Raw genomic sequence first — 26,127 nt, forward strand, 5'->3', positions numbered from 1 at the left:
CCTGACAATTACATGCCATGATTTGATTCAAAAGGAATCACAAGGACAGTTACGCATGTAAAATGAAACACGAAAGGCTTAGATGCAATACCCAGTATATCCAAAGGACAATTTTTTTGTTGGGGCCAAGGGCTGCTTAGGTAACTGCCAATGTGCAAAATATTAAAGAATATGAAGATACTATTATGGAATTATGTGCCTTTTCTAATGTGCTTTGCACAACCTAAATTGCAATTTTCTGCATTAAAGAAAAATGGAGTAATATTATTTGATGGAAATAGGTGTTTTTCCTCTATGGTTGCAGAATTCTAGCCAGAACATTTGCAAGAACAAAGGCGTTTTTTACATCTGTACTTGTTAGTCCTGGTTCATTTTCCCCCTTAGTGTGACTTGTTTGGGGAGGTGTGAACGCACAGTAATTGCACTTGGATGCAGACCAAAACTATCACACCAAGACCCGTGAGAGGAGGTGGTCTGAGTCTGGTCCCAAATGAACATCGGAGCAGTTTGTTTTGTGGTAGGAACGCAAACTGAACCAAAAGACTATATATCTGAACCAAGCGTAAATTGTGCAAATTATATAATGCATTGTGCTATGACAAGATGTGGCAGGATGAGCCACACATTGATGTGCAGCACAGAAATGCAGCATAGATAATCAATCCACAAAAATCTAAAGTGATTTTTTTTTTTTTTTTTTACTGAACTACTTACACAGAAAACGTCAAATGTTTTCAACAACCCACAGGACAGTGTCATGTCAAAATAAAATAAATAAAGAAAAATTTGTCAAGTCTAAACTAGTTGCAGCTAATAATGGTGTTGATGTTAGGATGTGTCCATAGCGGATTCCCAAAGCTGCGTGTATGACACAAACTGCAGCAGAAGATAGTGTGTTCACACATGTCTTTTGCTTACGTTTTGGTTTGCTTAGAACTACAGTAGTGTTCAGAATAATAGTAGTGCTATGTGACTAAAAAGATTAATCCAGGTTTTGAGTATATTTCTTATTATTACATGGGAAACAAGGTACCAGTAGATTCAGTAGATTCTCACAAATCCAGCAAGACCAAGCATTCATGATATGCACACTCTTAAGGCTATAAAATTGGGATATTAGTAAAAAAAAGTAGAAAAGAGGGTGTTCACAATAATAGTAGCATCTGCTGTTGACGCTACAAACTCAAAACTATTATGTCCAAACTGCTTTTTTAGCAATCCTGTGAATCACTAAACTAGTATTTAGTTGTATAACCACAGTTTTTCATGATTTCTTCACATCTGCGAGGCATTAATTTTGTTGGTTTGGAACCAAGATTTTGCTCGTTTACTAGTGTGCTTGGGGTCATTGTCTTGTTGAAACACCCATTTCAAGGGCATGTCCTCTTCAGCATAAGGCAACATGCCCTCTTCAAGTATTTTGACATATCCAAACTGATCCATGATACCTGGTATGCGATATATAGGCCCAACACCATAGTAGGAGAAACATGCCCATATCATGATGCTTGCACCACCATGCTTCACTGTCTTCACTGTGAACTGTGGCTTGAATTCAGAGTTTGGGGGTCATCTCACAAACTGTCTGCGGCCCTTGGACCCAAAAAGAACAGTTTTACTCTCAGCAGTCCACAAAATATTCCTCCATTTCTCTTTAGGCCAGTTGATGTGTTCTTTGGCAAATTGTAACCTCTTCTGCACATGTCTTTTATTTAACAGAGGGACTTTGCACAGGATTCTTGCAAATAAATTAGCTTCACACAGGCGTCTTCTAACTGTCACAGCACTTACAGGTAACTCCAGACTGTCTTTGATCATCCTGGAGCTGATCAATGGGTGAGTCTTTGCCATTCTGGTTATTCTTCTATCCATTTTGATGGTTGTTTTCCATTTTCTTACATGCATCTCTGGTTTTTTTGTCCATTTTAAAGCATTGGAGATCATTGTAGATGAACAGCCTATAATTTTTTGCACCTTGCTGTTTCCCCTCTCCAATCAACTTTTTAATCAAACTACGCTGTTCTTCTGAACAATGTCTTGATCGTCCCATTTTCCTCAGGCTTTCAAAGAGAAAAGCATGTTCAACAGGTGCTGGCTTCATCCTTAAATAGGGGACCCCTGATTCACACCTGTTTGTTCCACAAAATTGACGAACTCACTGACTGAATGCCACACTACTGTTATTGTGAACACCCCCTTTTCTACTTTTTTTTTTTACTAATAGCCCAATTTCATAGCCTTAAGAGTGTGCATATCATGAATGCTTGGTCTTGTTGGATTTGTGAGAATCTACTGAATCTACTGGTACCTTGTTTCCCATGTAACAATAAGAAATATACTCAAAACCTGGAATAATCTTTTTAGTCACATAGCACTACTACAACCCCTGGCAAAAATTATGGAATCACCGGCCTTCGGAGGATGGTCATTCATTTGTTTAATTTTGTAGAAAAAAAAGCAGATCACAGACATGACACAAAACTAAAGTCATTTCAAATGGCAACATTCTGGCTTTAAGAAACACTATAAGAAATAAGGAAAACAAATTGTGGCAGTCAGTAACGGTTACTTTTTTAGACCAAGCAGAGGGAAAAAAATATGGAATCACTCAATTCTGAGGAAAAAATTATGGAATCATGAAAAACAAAAGAACGCTCCAACACATCACTAGTATTTTGTTGCACCACCTCTGGCTTTTATAACAGTTTGCAGTCTCTGAGGCATGGACTTAATGAGTGACAAACAGTACTCTTCATCAATCTGGCTCCAACTTTCTCTGATTGCTGTTGCCAGATCAGCTTTGCAGGTTGGAGCCTTGTCATGGACCATTTTCTTCAACTTCCACCAAAGATTTTCAATTGGATTAAGATCCGGACTATTTGCAGGCCATGACATTGTCCCTATGTGTCTTTTTGCAAGGAATGTTTTCACAGTTTTTGCTCTATGGCAAGATGCATTATCATCTTGAAAAATGATTTCATCATCCCCAAACATCCTTTCAATTGATGGGATAAGAAAAGTGTCCAAAATATCAACGTAAACCTGTGCATTTATTGATGATGTAATGACAGCCATCTCCCCAGTGCCTTTACCTGACATGCAGCCCCATATCATCAATGACTGTGGAAATTTACATGTTCTCTTCAGGCAGTCATCTTTATAAATCTCATTGGAACGGCACCAAACAAAAGTTCCAGCATCATCACCTTGCCCAATGCAGATTCGAGATTCATCACTGAATATGACTTTCATCCAGTCATCCACAGTCCACGATTGCTTTTCCTTAGCCCATTGTAACCTTGTTTTTTTCTGTTTAGGTGTTCATGATGGCTTTCGTTTAGCTTTTCTATATGTAAATCCCATTTCCTTTAGGCGGTTTCTTACAGTTCGGTCACAGACGTTGACTCCAGTTTCCTCCCATTCGTTCCTCATTTGTTTTGTTGTACATTTTCAATTTTTGAGACATATTGCTTTAAGTTTTCTGTCTTGACACTTTGATGTCTTCCTTGGTCTACCAGTATGTTTGCCTTTAACAACCTTCCCATGTTGTTTGTATTTGGTCCAGAGTTTAGACACAGCTGACTGTGAACAACCAACATCTTTTGCAACATTGCGTGATGATTTACCCTCTTTTAAGAGTTTGATAATCCTCTCCTTTGTTTCAATTGACATCTCTCGTGTTGGAGACATGATTCATGTCAGTCCACTTGGTGCAACAGCTCTCCAAGGTGTGATCACTCCTTTTTAGATGCAGACTAACAAGCAGATCTGATTTGATGCAGGTGTTAGTTTTGGGGATGAAAATTTACAGGGTGATTCCAAAATTTATTCCTCAGAATTGAGTGGTCCATATTTTTTTCCCTCTGCTTGTGTTGTGAAAGTGTAGTGACATGGACCCACAACAGGGGGCGTAAATGAACGGACAATAGAAGGAGTTAAATTTGAACACTTTACTGTTGTGAATGCCACAACCACACACAGCAGATTATAGAATAAATACAAAGTCAATGGATAAAGGTGTCGTGTGGGCAGGCTCGACGATAGGAGACGTCTGTCTAGAGAAGAACCGGAACCACACGATTTCCTCCGCCACCGAACCCGAAGGATACTGGAGCCGCCAGGTCCCGAGTCCCTCAGGTGGCCACTGTCTCCGCGTGTCGGATCTGGTACTGCTGGCGAAGAGCAAAGACAGTCAAGTGTGGGTGTGTGTACACCCAGTAACAACAACGGTGGGAATTCCACCTCCACCTCTAACACACACTCGTGCAGCGTCTGTCTATTCACTTATCTGGCGGAAAGCAGAGCGAAGCAGTCGCGGCCCACGCCGGTCCTCCGGGGAGACAGCTGCAACAATGTATCTACTGGAATCAATATTGGAATAATCAGGCTGAGAGTATTACCTCCGTAGAAGAACGATATCTCTGCGACGTGGTGGAGGTGTTTTTATCCAGGGTGAAGTGCAGATGATCGGTGACAGCTGTCATAGTTGATGAGTGACAGCTGTCACCTCGGCTGTTCCTGTGAGGCGGCAGCGCCCTCTCGTGCCTGAAGCCCGCACTTCAGGCAGGGCGCCCTCTGGTGGTGGGCCAGCAGTACCTCCTCTTCTGGCGGCCCACACAACAGCTTGGTCTAAAAAAGTAACCGTTACTGACTGCCACAATTATTTTTCCTGATTTCTTACAGTGTTTCTTAAAGCCAGGAAGTTGCCATTTGAAATGACTTTAGTTTTGTGTCATTTCTGTGATCTGCTTTTTTTCTAGGAAATTAAACAACTGAATGAACATTCTCAGAGGCCGGTGATTCCATAATTATTGTCAGGGGTTGTATTATTCTGAACACTACTGTATTACTATGGGAAAGTGCACAGAACCAAAGTAAAAATACATCTGTAACATTGTGGCCTCTGGCCTGGACCAAACAAGCAGGCTATTAGGTGTGAAAGTGACCTAAATCCAAATGAACTTGGTTTCAAAGCTTCTCCACTGCTGTGGGAACACTGTGGGTCCATTAGCGGGAGTGAGCAGATATGCAGACTGTTTATAAGGCCACTGGCTTTATTTAAATGTAATTTTTGTTAACAGCACTTTAGAGTCCATTTTTATAATTGTCTTTTTATTTTATTATTTTGGATATCTTAACATTGTTCCATATTCCAATTCCAATGTCTCAACATTCTTAACAGCTAAAAGTTCATTACTCTTTGAAAAAATGTACTTGTGTTATCATTTGCATAAAACGGTCTTAAAATGATTATAACATTTTTGAATTTTTCCGGGGACAATATATCATCCAACAAAAATAGTTATCATAACAGGCCTAGCTCCACAACCCCACAAATAGGTGCAGCTGATGTGGGTAAATCTGCAAGTGAAATGCTGTCTTGCAGTGACAGTGAAGAGATGTACACGCCCCTCCATGCAGCACACCCGTCCACAAGGCAAGACTAATTAATCTTTTCTGAACACATAAATGAGGTCAAATACTGTTGGGGAAGGCCATTTTAATCTGCCAACCCTATTCAGGAAGTAGCAGCATTTAAACGGGTCACTTGTGCAAAGTAGGTATTATCTAGGCCGCAACAATAACTTTGAAATCCACTTGTCCACGGGACAAGAAACCTGCCCAAGCTTTACCCACTACGTTAGCTGTTAGTGCTGTGTCCATATGTACTTTAAATGTGCATATACATATATAGTAAATCATACTGGAAAATAGCTTTGCGACTGACAAAAAAGAGAATTAAAACTAGGGGTGTCGGAAAAAATAGATTCACGTCTGAATCGCGATTCTTATTTATTACGATTCTGAATCGATCCAAAATGTCCAAGAATCGATTTTTAAAAAGCATTTTATTAAACATTTCCTTGCTTACTCGCTGCGTGTACTGTTTGTCAGGCAACGGCTTCCGTACTACAGCATCTCAGCGAGGGGGGGGGGGGGGGGGTCCGGCGTGCTTCAAACATTCGTGAGCTGAAGCATAGCATGGCGGGTGAAGAGCTAATTCAGCCAGCACCATCTTTGCTGAAGGCAAATGTTTGGGCGCATTTTGGATTTTATTATTTGCTGCGTAAGAAGGAGCTTGACATGACTTGAAAAAAATGAAAGTTAAGTACTTCGGAAACACTTCAAATCTGCAAGCCCACATGCTACGTCATCACCCGGAGCTAAAAGGAGCGGACCAGCGGTCTCTGCCGACTACTGACCAGCGCTTCGCTAAACTGCCAGTCAACTCCGAACAAGCAAAGCAGATAAGTAAATTTACATCTTTAGAATCACTTGATTAACCTTGTAAAGCTGCATTTTCTTAAACATAAACATTTTTTAAGTAATATAACTATTTCTCAGAGCCCTTTGAATCGAAAATCGATTCTGAATCGAATCGTCACCCCAAGAATCGGAATCGAATTGAATTGTGAGTTGTTGTATGATTCACACCCCTAATTAAAAAGTTACCATCATTATGACAGGACTACATATGCAAGTCATGATTTTAGGCTAAAGCCCCCCCAAAAATAACTGAAGCCTTGCAATATCAGGTACCGGCCAAATGAAATCCATCCGTCCAACTATTTTCTATACCCGCTTACTCCAATTAAGGGTCACGGGGGGGGGGCTATCTTACCAGTCATAGAGTGTGAGGCGGGGTACACCCTGGACAGGACGCCAGCCTGTCACAGGGCCACATACAGATGGACAAACACATTCACACCCACTCGCTCACCTACATACAATTTAAAGTTTCCACTTCACCTAACCTGCATATCTTTGGATGTGGAAGGAAGCCAGAGCACCCAGAGGAAACCCACACAAACATGGAGAGAACATGCAAACTCCGCAAAGAAACACACACAAATGAAATCACATTCATGAATACCATTAATGAGCCATTAACAAATTATCACTAAATTTGAACAAAACTAAATTTATTTATTATAAAAAAAATGCAACATAGCTCATTATTCATCGTTCATTATTAGATGGGACCAGGGCTTAAGTATATAATGTTGATATGTTGACAGGGCTGTCCTTTTGAATGTGTAAAGCAGAAGAAGGGGTAGGATTTTATAAGCATTCTTGCTTCTTCCAGCTCCTTCTCGATTATATTTCATCATCTTTTGGTTTTTATTGAAGAAGATTAAGTGGTGTCCTTTGTGCTTTAGCTCTGAAGGTGCAATTCATTATGCTTGTTGATTATTCAAGACACCAAAATGAAATCTAAGTCTACCATATTATTTGTGTGTGTGTGTGTGCATGTGTACATTTGAGTGCTGTCTCTCACACTGAATATACTGTATGTTGAATGTGCATATTCAGTGTGAACGACATGTATAATAGATAAAGAATGATGCAGAGCAGTTAATTGAACTAGCTCCTAGTGGCTTCAGACTATACAATCTACAGTATTTAAGTATTTGTCTACTATTGGCAATAATGGCTACAACATTGCTTGCTGCTACATATCCACAAAAATCGTGCTATGTGGCCTTGTGCAAGCAAAATTATAGCTTAAGTGTGTATGCCAGCTCATATCAAGGATAACAGACGCTACGTGATGTAAGCATGGCATTGTTGAACTGTGAGCCATGTTAATCTAAGTCTGAGGGAAAATTTTACCTGTCCATGAACAGTTGGACAAATGTTAATGTCATGGCCTGCCATCTACCTTTCACAGTTACAGTTGACAAGTGGTTCAAGCTAAACAGCCTTTCACAATTCTGTAACTATGCATGTAGACAATACCCTGCTACTCCTTTGACATTTCCACAACGTTATATCCAGTGTTGCCAGTTAGTTTGAAAAAGTAGTCCAATTACTGATTACTCCTTGAAAAAGTAACTTAGATACTTTACTGATTACTCAATTTTAAACACCCCCCGCCACCTCAACATGAAAATGATAACCTGTTTTGCCAATACTCACTTTATAGTCACCCTTTCTTGACTTCAATGAACATACATACTTGTTTTATAAAAAAATAAACCCTAAAGACACCTTTCTTGACCTCATATTTAACTGTTGACAGCACTGTAAAGGTAAAACCTTTACCATTTCTAACCTACATTGTTTATGAATGTAACTATTAAATTCTTCTAACATTTAAATTCTTTCTAAACAGTTGTTGAAATTACTATTATTATTATTATTATTAAGTAGTATCAGTAGTAGTAATAGTATGAAAAAATGTCTTCAAAAGTGAACCTTTAACTTGGGCTGTTGTGGGGAGCCACGCCCCCCTGCCCACGCTCCCTTCCCGCATGGATTCGCCCCTGGCTTGCTGTTTGAGCAGGAAGAATGGATAATGTTTATTTGTGCAGAAAACCAGACTGACAGGTAAGAATGTTTTTATGAGTGTTTTTTTATGTCATCTTGTCCTCAGCAAGAGACTTGGGTGCATTTGGCTGAAAAAAAAGCTTTAGTATTTGTGTGACATGGATCAGCTATTTTTAATGAGGACACGCACAGAACAGCACAGAGTTTTAAATGTAAAAATGTCTTTGTAAAACCATAGCTTTGTGTATCACTGCGCTTTCAGAGACAACTGTTGTTCAACTCGGAGCTGAGCTGCACAGTGGATGCGGCTCTGTGCAGCAGCTCACTAAAAGTGAACAGTTCAGAACCCCCCATCTCGTCAGGACACCTGTTTAAAAGCTGTGATCGACCCACAATACAAGCATAATAGTAATGCACAGTGACTCAGGGAAGTAACATTAATCTGATTATTTGGAAAGATTAACGCGTTAGATTACTTGTTACTGAAAAAGCGGTCAGATTAGAGTAACGTGTTACCAGCATCACTGGTTATATCAAAGAAGTATGAATGTGCAGTGCTGCTTTTGCTGACAGTGACTCCTCTGGGTCACTCTCGGCAGCCTCTTTCACACATACACTACAGCCTTGAGCTTATCTAGACTTTAACCGGAGTAGCTATTATGTGAGAATGCAAATGTCTGAATCAGCTAGATCGGACATGAAACAGATTTCACTTGGCTAGTTCCTTAGTACAAGTCCTTGTAATCTCCAATTGAGCCCCCATGTGAATAGCACAGGCCACTGTCTGGGGGAAGCATTCACAGCGAGTTAGTGGGCATGTTGGTTATTGGTGGGAAACCAGAAAAATATGCATCTGAGGATGAAGAAGGGGCATTCACACAAAGACACCAATGAAAATGTCTAACTGAAGAGATGAGGACATTAAGGAATTTCTGACATTATGGAAAACACCAAAAATTGTCAGAAAAACTGAAGGAACACCAGCAGCAATTTCCAAAGAGTACTTGCTGCATCGTGTCCTTCTTTCTTCGAGCTCTATTAAGGGACCCTTCACACATAATTCATTCATTCATTTAATATTTATTTCATTCATTTAAAAGAAAAAAAAAAAAGAAAAGCAGAAATAAAGCATCTCAATTACCAGAATGAAAAGGAGCAGAGAGAAGAACAAATCTTATCATTTCTGCCCCTTTTTACAATACAATCTTTCAATATCCAGCGTCATTATTCAACATTATTTAACAGATTGTATTTCTTTTAACTTGTCACATACCACTGACTTATTTCATAATTATGACCATTATTTAATAGATTACATCTCTGACAGGTTACATTTTTAAACTTAAAACATTTTAAACATTGTTAACAAATTACCTTTTTGACTTCCTTACAGCCCACTGACTTATTTCATAGTTTCATACTTACTTAATACATCTAGTTTAATACATTTTTAAAATAATTTAAGCGACCTTAATTCTTTAATTTCTTTGTTGAGATTGTTCCACAAAGTTTGGACGAAGTGCACACTGAGTGCGCATGACGCAGGAATCATGTGCAAACCATGTAATGTTGTCCCTGCCTCCAATACCTGCTGCTACAACTATGTGCACAGACAAGCACCTGAAAGACAAAATGTGCGCTGTGCGAACCCATCGCACCCTCTCGTGGCAGGTGCCGGCCAAATTAGAAAATGTGTGGCCAGTCGCACACTTGGCACGATAACAGACTGTAGACAATCACTTTTGTACTCATAGAGAAATTTGTCTAAGTCCCACATGAATGTGGCTTCGGTGTGTAACAGGAGGTGTGTCCTCCCACTGAAGCGGCTGTGGAAATCTGTGGATGTGGACATCCCAGCTGGACACCATGTACTGTGTTTCGACGGACATTGGCGAACAACTGCCCACTGTGACGCGCGTGTGTCTGTTTGCTGTTATCAAGCGGACATAAATAAAAACATATATCACTGTGGCGACGTGCTGCAACCAGTGCATGCACGGCGCACACATGAACAGGCTGCTCCCAGGTTGAAACAGACTGTCAGAACACGCAGCAGGTGATCTCACTGTCATGTCACCCACATGAGCTCTGTTCCACATGATGCGGTGTACTGCAGCGTGTCATCCACAAGACACATGCACGCGACCGGTTGGAGACATGCCAGCAAATGCGGACATGAATGAGACGAGCGAACTGCTTCTCATTCATGTCATTTCATGGCTGTATGTCTGTGACCATGGGTCATAGACATACAGAGGAACAGACGTACAGAGGAACAGACAGATCATATTTGTATTGCTCGCTTAATAAATGCGGTGTTTTTATATGGTGGGTGATTTGAATTTTTTTTTATATTTCCACGTCCTTCCTGATATGAGGCAGATTCCCGCAGCTTTCAAAGAACAGCTCCATAGCTCAGTGGTAAAGCCCCTGACTGGCAATCACAGCTTTTGAAAGGCACGAGTTAGTGTCCAGTGGGTGGTGTGTTTTCCTCTCTTTTTTAAATTATTCCACATAAGCAGTGCGATGTGATTCCATAGGTACCGGCTGGTTTTTATGTTTATATTTATTCCACATGTCCTGCACCTCGCACTGTTCCTGCTCGAAAGACACTGGCGCATGCACAAACTCGGTGCGAGAATTCGTGCACGCGCCGGTGTTTCATGGTGCGCTAATTTCGAACTGTTTCACGCTGTTTACTTGTAATCAACCACACGTTGACCAAACTTTGCACTATGTGTGAAAGGGCCCTAAGGCACCATCCTCACCTCAACCTAACAGGGTATTTCCAGTGGGTGAGTACGCACCTGACACAGGCAGCCTCCTGTTGTGTGCAAGATGTGTTAAAGAAAAACTCTGGACAATGTTCAGACCTGATTCTCTGGAGACTGTCTGGAGTTCATATGAGAAAGAAGCTTGTGTGAGATACCCACACCATCTATGGTGGAAACACTGAGAAATACCTCAAGTGTGTGTCAGGGATCCTCTCCTCGCCATTTAAAACAGGCACAAAAACAACTAGTTTTGTAGAGGCCTGCAAATGACTCACTTTTTTAAGGATACATCATATACGTTTTAAAGACACTTGGTAAAAAATATGAGATTGCTGAAAATGTGTGTGAGGTGCCTTATCCATACAGCATTTTTTTTTGTCACACTCTTGCACCTGCCTGTTTCATCTTTGCCTCTGTCTGCCACGAAGACTCCCTGTCTCTCTTGCCTCTCTTCCCGCCTCTTGGATTCACCTGACCACACCTCCCTTTCCAGAACATTCCCCAACACCTGCATCTTGTTCACCTGTGTTATTTAAGCCCTTCACATTCTCCACTCCCCTGCCAGCTCGTTGATCTCCATATCCTCGTTCCAGCCTTTCTTCATAGTCCTGTTTTGCCACACTGTGTATCGATCTTGCTTTGTTTTTTGGACCTTGCTTTTTGCCTCAGGCAATGTTACAGTGTCTCTCCGTGCCTTTGAACCTAGCCTGTTTTTGACCACATTTTTGCCTTGTACTTACCTGTACCTCTGCTTCGCTGTCTGCCTTTCTGTGTACCGTACTCCAGCCTGATTAAATGATAAAGTCTATTTTTTACCTCCAATGCTTTGTCAATGAGTCTGCATATTGTGTCCTCCCACTTTCTGTGCCATGCATCTTCAAGCCTTGACAATTTTGGAATCTAGTCACCTTTCATCTCCATCTAAACCAAAACTCATATTGTATGTTGCACCGATGTCCTTTGGTACCACCCCTAATTTGTCTTCTCCAGCTATCAAGATCTCCCATGTCAATTTCAAGTCTTACGGACTCTGAAGCCACTAATGAAAGCAGGGTGGTCAGTGGTGTACAGAATCGACCATGGAAATTACTTGCAATGTATGTGGCTCTGAAGCACTTTCTGCAATTAAACAGAGATGGATCAACATTTGTTTGACAAAAATGCTATCCTTATGTAAAGCAAGAGTTGTGTGCTTTTGCTGAATGATAAATGGTAATGCATCAACCTCTGCTTTGATGCAAGCAGTATGCCAGCTAAACAATACTTGACTATAGAAATGATATGACAGCAACTGAGGATAACACTAGAAGAGCTTTTCATGTTATAAGAGAACTGAGATTACGAGATAAGCAACCCGCGATTCTTCTAGCCACAATCGCCTCCGAGGGATTGCAAGACAGGAGCATACTTCTTCAATCAGACATCACACTAAACTCCAAAGGTGTTTATTTTTTCACTCTGCTGTTGCTTCATAGTATTCTTATATCAATAACATACGTACAGTAGTGTTCAGAATAATAGTAGTACTATGTGACTAAAAAGATTAATCCAGGTTTTGAGCGTATTTCTTATTGTTACATGGGAAACAAGGTACCAGTAGATTCAGTAGATTGTCACAAATCCAGCAAGACCAAGCATTCATGATATGCACACTCTTAAGGCTATAAAATTGGGCTATTAGTAAAAAAAAGTAGAAAAGGGGGTGTTCACAATAATAGTAGCATCTGCTGTTGACGCTACAAACTCAAAACTATTATGTTCAAACTGCTTTTATAGCAATCCTGTGACTCATTAAACTAGTATTTAGTTGTATAACCACAGTTTTTCATGATTTCTTCACATCTGCGAGGCATTAATTTTGTTGGTTTGGAACCACGATTTTGCTTGTTTACTAGTGTGCTTGGGGTCTTTGCCTTATTGAAACACCCATTTCAAGGGCATGTCCTCTTCAGCATAAGACAACATGACCATAGTAGGAGAAACATGCCCATATCATGATGCTTGCACCACCATGCTTCACTGTCTTCACTGTGAACTGTGGCTTGAATTCAGAGTTTGGGGGTCATCTCACAAACTGTCTGCGGCCCTTGGACCCAAAAAGAACAGTTTTACTCTCAGCAGTCCACAAAATATTCCTCCATTTCTCTTTAGGCCAGTTGATGTGTTCTTTGGCAAATTGTAGCCTCTTCTGCACATGTCTTTTATTTAACAGAGGGACTTTGCACAGGATTCTTGCAAATAAATTAGCTTCACACAGGCGTCTTCTAACTGTCACAGCACTTACAGGTAACTCCAGACTGTCTTTGAACATCCTGGAGCTGATCAATGGGTGAGTCTTTGCGATTCTGGTTATTCTTCTATCCATTTTGATGGTTGTTTTCCGTTTTCTTCAACGCGTCTCTGGTTTTTTTTTTTTGTCCATTTTAAAGCATTGGAGATCATTGTAGATGAACAGCCTATAATTTTTTGCACCTGCGTATATGTTTTCTCCTCTCCAATCAACTTTTTAATCAAACTACGCTGTTCTGGACAATGTCTTGAACGTCCCATTTTTCTCAGGCTTTCAAAGAGAAAAGCATGTTCAACAGGTGCTGGCTTCATCCTTAAATAGGGGACACCTGATTCACACCTGTTTGTTCCACAAAATTGACAAACTCACTGACTGAATGCCACACTACTATTATTATTATAACCTGGATTAATCTTTTTAGTCACATAGCACTACTATTATTCTGAACACTACTGTATATTTAAAATGCAGCTCATATTATAAAAAGCCAAAGTTGTCACAGTTGCAGTGTTCTGCTCTAATTTATTTTGTTATTTGTCATTGTCATAGCTGTTTTGAACACAGTGCAAAAATAATAGCTTGCTCTTGGATGCAGCCATCTTATCTGCAGCATGTGGAGGCTTGTGTGAAGTGACCTTGTTATACTTGGGGAGACTTCCAAAGCATCTGGCTGTTAAAGTTAATTTACAGCATTTTACAACTTAAAAAAAAGAAAACTGCAATAAAAATATCCAAGACAGCATAAATATACAAGCTCTGACTGTTGGTGGCAGCTGACATGTACCCAGGAATAGAAGCCCCAGAATGACTTAAGGCAATGCGGTGTTGGCTCACAAGTATAGATGATGGACAAGGCATGTAACATTAGAAGAACTTACTGTATAAAAAGTCTCTCTCTCTCTCACACACACACACACACACACACACACACGCACGCACGCACACACACACACACACACGCACACACACACCTGTGGTGACAGTGAACATGACAACAGACCTCTATGGTCTTTAGCTTTATAGGTCAGGCTGGTCTACTAACTACAGCACAGCAAGCGATCTACACCCTCCAACTATTACAAACCAAAAAGCAGTAACATTTAGCATTAGATGCTATTGTCCCTTTGCTGACATGTAAGCCAGTTATTAATATTTACTTAGTATCATTTAGATAGCCCATATTATAGATGAAAAATTAAATTCTAAGTCTCTCAGTAGCAGGAATTCAAAAAACAAGGAGAGAGAATATGTCCTAATTTAGTGCACAAGAGACAAAGAACACTTGTGCACTAAGCACCCAAAGCAAAAAAGTTTGGAAAGCCCATACAATTTAGCACTCATTACATTAGCAAAATCAGGCCCCAAGTGTTCTTTGTCTCTTGGGGCCTGATTTTGCTAATGTAATGAGTGCTAAATTGTATGGGCTTTCCAAACTTTTTTGCTTTGGGTTGGTGAATATGGTTTTTGTTTTCTGTTAAAGAAGATTAATGAACTTAAATAAGAAATGCACACCAAAACAGAGCAAAGGAAATGACTCTGAATCAGATTTATGCATGTCTGCGTTGCTCACACAGCACAGGCTCAGTTAGCATCAAATTTTCAAACATGCAAAATTACAGATGCAAATTTCAACCCCCTGAAATTGCTTTAAGCTTTGATAAATCATGTTGCACCTGCAAACCTCAGCTATTTACATTTTCAACACCCACACTATTGTGCACTAGGGCAGACACACCCCAAACTGTATGTACATAAATGCACAGGTGCTAAATGGACAATACGTGCTATTTTGTGCATATAGAAAAGCTATAATCCTCAGTATGCATGTTTTTTGGGGGGCAGTTTGCACACATTTTTACACATGCAAACCCTTAGCAAATCAGGCCCATAGTCCTCTAAAGGTCCAGCGGTTACATCCAGCATTAAGCAGTGCTCACCTTTAAAGAGTCAAAACAAGCGATCACTCTCCCATTCTCCACCTGGCAGCTTTTGGGCGGGTGGGCAAATTTGCATTCCTCATCGCTGCGTGAGCAAGTCCCTCTCTGAAACTGCCGGCACACCTCCAGGGTTAGCCACTTTGTGTCCCGTATTGAGGCAATATTTAGAGCCATGTCAGCAGCAGTGGCTGTGGAGCTGGCGAAGAGGGGAGCCACTGGTTTAAGGAGGAGGCAAGCCTCTATTTGTTCCAACAAAAAAATGTGAATAAATAAAATGTATAAAAACACACCACACCTACGACTGGTAGGGCATGTAGCAAAAAATGTTTTTTGTTTTTTTTCTTCTGGTCAGTGGATGTGGTTTGTCCTTGGATACGGGAGGCCAGCAGTAATGGACTGGTAAAGTGTCTGTGAACGGAACATGGGACTGGTCAGCTATAGTTATGTGGTCATCAGTCAGTTACTTCCAGCTGGAGACCTCAGATAAGATACCAATGTCCCCAAAATGTCCTTTCTGTGAATGACGCTGTCAGCCCAGGTTTGGATGATGGGGAACAAAAAGTGATGCTATTTTGACGTGTGATGGCACAGTTCAGGACAACATAAAATCAATGGCTGTTTATTGTCTCATGTCCTCAGTACCTCCTCTTTCTGAGCTTTGGCACTTTGGGCAGCAGTACAGCAGTTCCACCTCTGTGAGTTTCTTCACACAGAGCACATTAAAAGAAGAGGGTTGGCGATGTTTGGGTCTTGTACATGACCTGTCCCCAGTGCAGAGGGATAAGTCTGAATCTCTACAGGAACACCCAGGGATCTTCAAGTAGGTAGGTTGTATCACAAAGGCACTTTCTTTCAGTTATCTGTAGTTAGGAAAAGATAGAGATGGAAAGCAATAGATAAGCAAATACAGTGAGACTATTTTCAGTATGAGAAAACGGCCTGCTAAATATGATGGGCAAAATTTTTTTTTTCTCTCTCAGGTTTCAACATGCGTTAACAGTGGGGTTTTTTATGCATGACAATATGACCCAAGATGATGATTTAACAGGGCTCATGAACCAGAAAAAAGGTAACAATAAGTTCACTTTACGGTAGCTGGACTTCTTGTAGGCCTTCAAAAGTTTTCACCACTCATCCAAGTGTATCCCCAATGTGTGGTATCATTATCATTGTGTATCCACAATGATAATGTGTGGTATCCCCAATATACCTGCAGGAGGAGGTAGTTGCTGTTATAAAACAAACACGCTCAACCTGTTCAACAAAAGAGATCATTATAATGGTTGAGAGCCGTTAAAGTGTACTTGTCTCAAGACAATCATTGGGTGTGTCCTCCCTGACAAAGACTATATGTCAGACTCTGATCGCTTTTGTTGAACATAGTGACTTTGTTTATTTTTCAATAGAAACAGTTTCCCTTTAAGGGTATATATTGGAAAACCACACCATCTTACTTTTTAGGACTGAAAAAAGCTCACTTGTTTGAGCTTTGAAACATCATGATACTTTAATGTTGAATATCTGCCAATACCAAGTTCTGATCTAATACTTGTATTTGCACAGAGCATACTGCAAGCAAATTCACCTTTATCCTATGTACTCGTATATGCTACATAATGGGAGAGCTCAGATACACACTGAGGACTGGAAAAAACATCTTCAATCCAAGCTGCTCTTTCATGTTATTTATGTTTACAAAATAAAACCATTTTATACAGCCCATCGAGTCCACTTAGTAAAGTATTGCAGTAGTAAAACTACAACACTCAGACTAATATTCATTGAACATTTTAGTAGGCAAATGTATCATCACCATCGTCATATGCAAAAATGATTTCTTTGTTTTTGTTCTTTTTTTTTGTCTTCAAAAGTAGACATTTGCTCTGGGGGGCTTACATCTCCACACCCCTCTGGATATGGGCCTGTACAGTACCTATCAGAAGGAGGAAAATAGACAGGATGGCAAGAAAAACTTGTTTATTTATGTGGAAAATCTACCTGATTGGCTGGAAAGGAGCGTATCACATGCACCATCCATGAGAAATGGACCTGGTGCACATTTGAAGTGAAGGAGAGCAAAATATGCTTTTAAAATGTGCATCAGTGTAGCACTGAGAGAGCGCTGACTGACACTGCACTTATGAAGCAGAACAAAATAGAACATGCACTGGTGATAATTTGTTTCACTAAAATAGCCTTGAACGGAAGGGAAGGGGAGTGTAAATATGTTTTTAAATTGTGCAACAACGAGCTGTTACTGAAGCAGCAGAGAGCGCTGCATGTTCATTCCACACTTATGAAGTGAAGTGAGACTGACTTGTGTGACATGTTTAATTTATCTGGTATCATCAATCAAAAAATGCCTTGATTGGGCCTGATATTGACCACTTAGTTTAGATCGAGGCATCCCTACTTGAAGACCAATAAGACTTCCAGTTGCTACACAGTAAACTTGTAGATATCTCTCTAAATGAATGAGAACCTTAATTTACAGAGAAACAGCAGTTGTGAGGATATTCAGGAACCACTTGTATTTAAATTCTCTAATCGTAACTGCATGCGACTGTTCGGGTCACCACAAGCCCTCTGGTTCTCTATCATATTGCACACAAAGGAATGAATAGCAAGAGCCTATGAGACAGTGGACAAGAGCACCGAGATGGATTAGATACAGAAAAAAATATTCAGGGTCCAACCCACACTGTACAGCCATGCATGGAGGGCTGTTGTAGCCAGTAGAAAAGCGCACAGACCAGCACTATTTTGGGCAGCCATCCAGCCCAGCAGCCAGAAAGGAACCAGGACAGTAGTGTACACCAGTACCAGACATGATTATGACGCTGCCCTGTGCCCTGACATATCCAGTGGTTTCCTGCTGTACATACATGATATCACCCCAATGATAGCAGCCAGAAACTGCATGTATGTGCACCTTGCTTTGTCTTGGATGTCGGGGATAACAAATTGGTGGGGCAACAAATCTGAGGAAGTGACCTTTAGCTTGAATGTACAAAATCCACTACTAAGCTACTGCGCAGGGAGCTCATTTCTTGACACATCTGGAAACATTTTTCTCTTAACTGGGGGAGGGCAAAGGGGGTGGTGTAAGTAAACTCAAGGAAAGAGACGGAGAAGTGTTGTAAAAACCTACAGTCGTGGTTAAAAGACTTCTTTACTGTTTAAAACATATAAAATCACACAGATCAGGAACAAATGCCAGATGTAACTCAGTATTCCAATGCAACCGGAATAAAACCAAGAGAGTCTGTAAATCTATGAGGTCAATATTGAAAAACAGCCTCTGACAACATCCACTTGGTGTTAATGAAGGTAAGACTTGTAGTCAAACTATTTATGCTACTATTGGGGGAAGAAGAAACATTTGACAAATTCTGTCTGCAGATAAACCAGGCAGCAGTGTAAATTGTAAATTGATTTGCATTTGTAAATAATCCTATTCAGCCTGTCCAACAGACCGTTGTTACATTGTTTGGCACATACACACTGAGTACTCCGCAGGTTCATCATGTAGAACGCCGTGGGGTGCAGTGCCTTTTGATGCAGGCATGTATCCTCAGTGAAAAACACAGACATGACTGAATCTATGGGTAAAGGTGCCCTGACACTTGCACGACTTTGATCCACAGACTTGTACGCACATCGTCGTGACGATCCCACCCACTGTCTTCCCAGCTGGACGCCGTGCTTTGTTCCACTGGCTGCCACGCGTTGTGCGCTGAATGCTGCGTATATAAAATAATTCTCTTCGAGTTGGCTGTTGAAAACAGCACTAATCGCTTCCGGAATCACAGCGGACCGCTCCAGCAGCAGTGTTCCTCGCACGTGCTGAAGAGGTGGAGAAAGCATTTGGAGCCATCTAAAAAGGTAATTATTTGTCATGTTTATTTTGTAATGGCTTGGTAAAACAGTTGCATGTTCTTTGCTTCAAGAAGGAAAGCACTTTTACAGCTGCACACAATCTTGTGTGCAGCTGTAAAAGTATGTGATAGATTTAACATCTCATTCTAATTGATCAGATGAGCTGCGCTCTGATGCGATCACTCGCATTGTTCACTTCTTCTTTACTTAACTTGATGAGCTGCACGTGCCATCTCATGCACCATCAAGCATCAACACGTAGTGTTGGCAGGTAGATCACGCAACATTCACAGCCATTTCAAGTTTGTTGCAGGATTTTGATGCGTGAGAGATTTTTTAAACAATTCAAAATTCTCTTCGTGCACTTGCACATGGCGGCGCACATCTCACATTCAATCTACACCGGTTCACAGCAAGTTTACTCACCAGTACGACACACTGCATACAGGTGTATGAATCAAAGTCATGCAAGTGTCAGGGGGCCTTAACAGTGCCACCAATGTCTGTAACTTGCCCAAAGAAAAGTGGACAAAGTCCCTTAAACGTGTCCCAGATGTGACAATCTGAACAATAAGACAATATTTAATACAGAACATTTTCAATGTAATCCTGTACACACTGTGCGCACATTGAGGAAAGCCGGAAAAACAGTAGACTTTTCAGTGTTCTCTGGTAAACTGCAGAACGCTACAAAAATGCAAGGTTCCATTCATTCATCAAAAACATTCCAGTGTAGTGCTGCAGTCGTCATGAAGAAAAAAACAAAACAAAAAAATAACTCAATAATTTTGGCAGTAACAGGACTGGATTTATGCTGAGCACAGACAGACAGACAGACAGACAGACAGACGGACAGATGGACATAAAGCCTTAGCATATGACGACAGTACGGGCCCCATATGTGCTGTATGCATTTTGTATTTTTCGCAGAACCCGTACAATTTGCATGTGCATGTCAAAAAACCTCCGTGGGCAGTCTGCGGCCTTCTACGGCAATGACCACAGACCATGGTTTAGCCAGTTTTTCCTTTCGTAGACTGCTCACAGCAGCATGTTGAGAGTAAGGCTTTAGACAGCTGGCAGAACAAAGTCTTCCAATGCAGACCATTGTCGAAGCAATCATATTGTCCCACTTTCGTGCTGATTATGTGAAATGAGATGAGAAACTTCCTTGGTAAATCATACTGAAGCCCAGGCTGCACTCTCCAAGGAAGGACTTAATTTTACACCATCTCCCCGGGGAACGAGCCAACTGCTACAGAGGAGACAGTCAGGTAAGAATCATGTCAGATCTGACCTTTAACAATTAATCCCTTCTTATTTTTAGAAGCCATAAGAAGTCTGTTATCAAGCTAACCTACTTTGTCAAAAAGTGTTTGGGGGACAATGGCGCCATTTCTGTGAAACTGTGGCCTCGAATGATTGGCTAAGTAACTCTAACTGGTAAAAAACAAAAACAAACAAAAAAACAAGTTACTTAATTTTGTCTGGGGAATACTAGAGGCTTACAGCACTGAAATGGGTTATAAATTGGAGCAGAAGGGCTGTGTTCTTCCGAGGTGGTGGTGCAGGTCATTTCAAAACTCTCACAGGGGACTCAACAGACAACACAAAACAATTTTGTTATGACAGGTATTCATAACTCCGAGATCCTCCCGAGTGACCGAGCTCCTCACCCTATCTCTAAGGGAGCCCCCAGCCACCCTGCGGCGGAAACTCATCTCGGCCGCTTGTACTCGTGATCTCATTCTTTCGGTCATGAGCCAAATCTCATGACCATAGGTGAGGATCGGAACGTAGATCGATTGGTAAACTGAGAGCTTTGCCCCCCTACTCAGCTCTATCTTCACCACGACGGTCCGATACAGCGACCACATCACTGCAGATGCTGCAACGATCCGTCTATCGATCTCACGCCCCATCCATCCATCACTCATGAACAAGACCCCGAGATACTTAAACTCCTCCACTTGAGGCAAGGACACTCCACCATCCTGAAGAGGGCAAAGCACCTTTTTCCGGTCGAGAACCATGGCCTCGGATTTAGAGATGCTGATTCTTATCCCAGACACTTCACACTCGGCTGCAAGTGTGATCACCCTATAGTTGGAACACACTCTCCGGTCCCCCTTCTTAAACAGAGGGCCCACCACCCCGGTCTGCCAATCCAGAGGCACTGTCCCTGATCGCCACGCGATGTTGCAGAGGCGTGTCAGCCAAGACAGTCCCACAACATCCAGACATTTAAGGTACTCAGGACGGATTTCATCCACCCCAGGAGCATTGCCACCAAGGAGCTTTCTAACCACCTCGGTGACTTCGGCCTGGGTAATGGATGAGTCCGCCTCTGAGTCCCCAGTCTCTGCTTCCTCTTCGGAAGACGTGATGATGGGATTGAGGAGATCCTTGAAGTATTCCTTCCACTGCCCAACAACAACCCCAGTCAGGGTCAACAGCTCCCCACCCGCACCGTAAATAGTGCTGGTGGAGAGCTGCTTCCGCCTCCTGAGGCACCGGACGGTTTGCCAGAATCTCTTCAAGGCCGACCGATAGTCCTCCTCCATGGCCTCCCCGAACTCCTCCCAGCCAGAGTTTTTGCCACTGCGACCGCACGGGCTGCGGCACGCTTGGCCTGCCGGTACCTGCCAGCTGCCTAAGCACTCGGTCACTTGGGAGGAGCTCGGAGTCGAGCCGCTGCTCCTCCATATCGAAAGGAGTCAGTTGAAGTGGCTCGGGCATCTTTTCCCGGATGCCCCCTGGACGCCTCGCTGGAGAGGTGTTCCGGGCACGTCCCATTGGGAGGAGGCCCCGGGGAAGACCCAGGACACGCTGGAGGGAAAGCATCTCTCGGCTGGCTTGGGAACGCCTTGAGGTTCCCCTGGAGGAGCTGGGAGAGGTGTGTGTGGATTGGGAGGTCTGGGCGGCTTTGCTTGAGCTGCTGCCCCCGCAACCCGACTCCGGATAAAGCGGAAGAAAATGGATGGATGGATAGAAGGTATTCATAACAATAGTGTGAGTTGAGGATTAAAAGGAGAGTCATGATGATACAATACACTGCAGGCAGGAAAACATTTGCATGGTTATTCCCAAAATGTGCAGATTATTTATTTGCCATGCCGAAGGTGATGTGATGGCTAGCTTGCCAAAAATCAGTTTTTCATTATTTTGGTGGCTGAAATACACAAACTTGAAAGAGAACAAAAGCTAAGCCAATTATTCAGCAAAATAAATAGTCAACTGACAGAAAATGAGCATTTTTTTTATTATTATAAACAATTCACCACCAAGCAATTCATGGTCCAATTGCAAACATTTGATGTTTTTTTTTCATTAGCATGTTATGTATTTGTTTTGAATTGAATACTTTCTTCCAAGTACAAATATTAAATCAATTTAAGGAACAGTTTTGGCTCTGATAAGATATTTCAAAAATTAATATAGGTTGGACATAAAGAGTTTTTCCTCAATGGTCCAGGGGCCAATAGCTTCTCAATTTACTGGTCCTCCCCAGTTTTCCCAGTCATTCTCAACTGGTGGTTAGAAAAGTCTTTACACTTTCCTAATGAATGCCTTGAACAAAACATGCTTACATGTTCAAAGCAGCTGGATTTCACCTGAAACCAGGGCCAGTTGGAAAGTGGGAGTCCTAAACACAAAGATTATTGATCACTGCAGCTATGGCTGCATCCTAACACTTACGAGTGAAACAAAGTATTGTGGCCCAAAGTGTCTCAAAAATCCAAAGAAATCTGAAGTTGGGTCATACAGGCCTCTACTGGTGGTTGGCTCTCACTGCGGTATTGTATCAGTTCCTGTTCCGGAGCACAGCGGTGTTTTGCTGTATCTGTTAGCTGTTTAATCTGTGCAGTTAGATTGATCTAGTTACCTAGATAAGGATTTGTTTCACAGTGTAATCTTCACGTGCACTTTGTGTGTTTTTAGGAATCCGCTAGCTTAGCGCAGCTACTAGCTCTTAGCCAATTTAGCATGGAGGCTTCTCCTGTTTCTCCCGCACTTTTCTGCTCTGGGTGTGAAATGTTTAGCTATTCCTCGGCCTCCTTTAGCAGTAATGGTACTTGTAATAAGTGTAGCTTATTCGTAGCTTTGGAGGCCAGGCTGGGCGAATTGGAGACTCGGCTCCGCACCGTGGAAAATTCTACAGCTAGCCAGGCCCCTACCAAGGTAGCTTAGCCGCCGTTAGTTTCCCTCTGGCAGATCACGAGCAGCCGGGAAAGCAGGCCGACTGGGTGACTGTGAGGAGGAAGCGTAATTCTAAACAGAAGCCCCGTGAACACCGCCAACCCGTTCACATTTCTAACCGTTTTTCCCCACTCAACGACACACCCACCGAGGATCAAACTCTGGTTATTGGCGACTCTGTTTTGAGAAATGTGAAGTTAGTGACACCAGCAACCATAGTCAATTGTCTTCCGGGGGCCAGAGCAGGCGACATTGAAGGAAATTTGAAACTGCTGGCTAAGGCTAAGCGTAAATTTGGTAAGATTGTAATTCATGTCGGCAGTAATGACACCCGGTTACGCCAATCGGAGGTCACTAAAATTAGCATTGAATCGGTGTGTAACTTTACAAAAACAATGTCAGACTCTGTAGTTTTCTCTGGGCCCCTCCCCAATCGGACCGGGAGTGACATGTTTAGCCGCATGTTCTCCTTGAATTGCTGGCTGTCTGAGTGGTGTCCAAAAAATGAGGTGGGCTTCATAGATAATTGGCAAAGCTTCTGGGGAAAACCTGGTCTTGTTAGGAGAGACGGCATCCATCCCACTTTGGATGGAGCAGCTCTCATTTCAAGAAATCTGTCCAATTTTCTTAAATCCTCCAAACCGTGACTATCCAGGGTTGGGACCAGGAAGCAGAGTTGTAGTCTTACACACCTCTCTGCAGCTTCTCTTCCCCTGCCATCCCCTCATTACCCCATCCCCATAGAGACGGTGCCTGCTCCCAGACCACCAATAACCAGCAAAAAGCTATTTAAGCATAAAAATTCAAAAAGAAAAAATAATATAGCACCTTCAACTGCACCACAGACTAAAACAGTTAAATGTGGTCTATTAAACATTAGGCCTCTCTCTTCTAAGTCCCTGTTAGTAAATGATATAATAATTGATCAACATATTGATTTATTCTGCCTTACAGAAACCTGGTTACAGCAGGATGAATATGTTAGTTTAAATGAGTCAACTCCCCCGAGTCACACTAACTGCCAGAATGCTCGTAGCACGGGTCGAGGCGGAGGATTAGCAGCAATCTTCCATTCCAGCTTATTAATTAATCAACAACCCAGACAGAGCTTTAATTCATTTGAAAGCTTTTATCTTAGTCTTGTCCATCCAAATTGGAAGTCCCAAAAACCAGTTTTATTTGTTATTATCTATCGTCCACCTGGTCGTTACTGTGAGTTTCTCTGTGAATTTTCAGACCTTTTGTCTGACTTAGTGCTTAGCTCAGATAAGATAATTATAGTGGGCGATTTTAACATCCACACAGATGCTGAGAATGACAGCCTCAACACTGCATTTAATCTATTATTAGACTCAACTGGCTTTGCTCAAAATGTAAATGAGTCCACCCTCCACTTTAATCATATCTTAGATCTTGTTCTGACTTATGGTATGGAAACTGAAGACTTAACAGTATTCCCTGAAAACTCCCTTCTGTCTGATCATTTCTTAATAACATTTACATTTACTCTGATGGACTACCCAGCAGTGGGGAATAAGTTTCATTACACTAGAAGTCTTTCAGAAAGCGCTGTAACTAGGTTTAAGGATATGATTCCTTCTTTATGTTCTCTAATGCCATATACCAACACAGTGCAGAGTAGCTACCTAAACTCTGTAAGTGAGATAGAGTACCTCGTCAATAGTTTTACATCCTCATTGAAGACAACTTTGGATGCTGTAGCTCCTCTGAAAAAGAGAGCTTTAAATCAGAAGTGCCTGACTCCGTGGTATAACTCACAAACTCGCAGCTTAAAGCAGATAACCCGTAAGTTGGAGAGGAAATGGCGTCTCACTAATTTAGAAGATCTTCACTTAGCCTGGAAAAAGAGTCTGTTGCTCTATAAAAAAAGCCCTCCGTAAAGCTAGGACATCTTACTACTCATCACTAATTGAAGAAAATAAGAACAACCCCAGGTTTCTTTTCAGCACTGTAGCCAGGCTGACAAAGAGTCAGAGCTCTATTGAGCCGAGTATTCCTTTAACTAGTAATGACTTCATGACTTTCTTTGCTAATAAAATTTTAACTATTAGAGAAAAAATTACTCATAACCATCCCAAAGATGTATCGTTATCTTTGGCTGCTTTCAGTTATGCCGGTATTTGGTTAGACTCTTTCTCTCCGATTGTTCTGTCTGAGTTATTTTCATTAGTTACTTCATCCAAACCATCAACATGTCTATTAGACCCCATTCCTACCAGGCTGCTCAAGGAAGCCCTACCATTATTTAATGCTTCGATCTTAAATATGATCAATCTATCTTTATTAGTTGGCTATGTACCACAGGCTTTTAAGGTGGCAGTAATTAGGAAGGAAGTGTTTGCTGTTTGTGCACCTTTGAGCGTTCTCTCTGTGTGTTGAGTGTGGACTCACATAATGATTCCTTCTTTCACAGACTCGGTTTGTCGCGGCCACCTGGGGGGTGTCGGCGGGGTCCTTGGGTCCGAATTGGTTCTGGCTCTGGACCGTTGGCGCTGCTGGGAGCGCACCGCAAAACCACCACGCCAGACCGCGCACTTTTATATTTTTTCACAGCACTGTTATGTTCATTAAACTCTGTTATCCTTTGTACCGTGCTCTGCTTATTTTATACTGGGTCCTTCAAACGCTGGTCGGTTCTCCGGGCTGCGTCCGACACATAACACAGATGATACCCAGCTTTATCTATCCATGAAGCCAGAGGACACACACCAATTAGCTAAACTGCAGGATTGTCTTACAGACATAAAGACATGGA

The 26,127-nt window shown here is 41.8% G+C and overlaps 1 protein-coding gene across 8 annotated transcripts in view; it reads right to left on the bottom strand.

Moving 5' to 3' along the window:
• Window positions 1–26,127, bottom strand: part of LOC117516344 (muscleblind-like protein 2a) — a 200,057-nt gene that overhangs the window by 129,796 nt on the left and 44,134 nt on the right. For all 8 annotated transcript variants that reach the window (XM_034177312.1, XM_034177319.1, XM_034177333.1 and 5 more), the window contains one exon: window positions 15,273–16,132. In XM_034177312.1, coding sequence (XP_034033203.1) covers window positions 15,273–15,446 — 174 coding nt within the window. In that variant the 5' untranslated portion in view covers window positions 15,447–16,132. The remainder of the gene's footprint in view (window positions 1–15,272; window positions 16,133–26,127) is intronic.

This window comes from Thalassophryne amazonica, chromosome 1 (assembly GCF_902500255.1).
Source record: "Thalassophryne amazonica chromosome 1, fThaAma1.1, whole genome shotgun sequence".
Lineage (NCBI taxonomy): Eukaryota > Metazoa > Chordata > Actinopteri > Batrachoidiformes > Batrachoididae > Thalassophryne > Thalassophryne amazonica.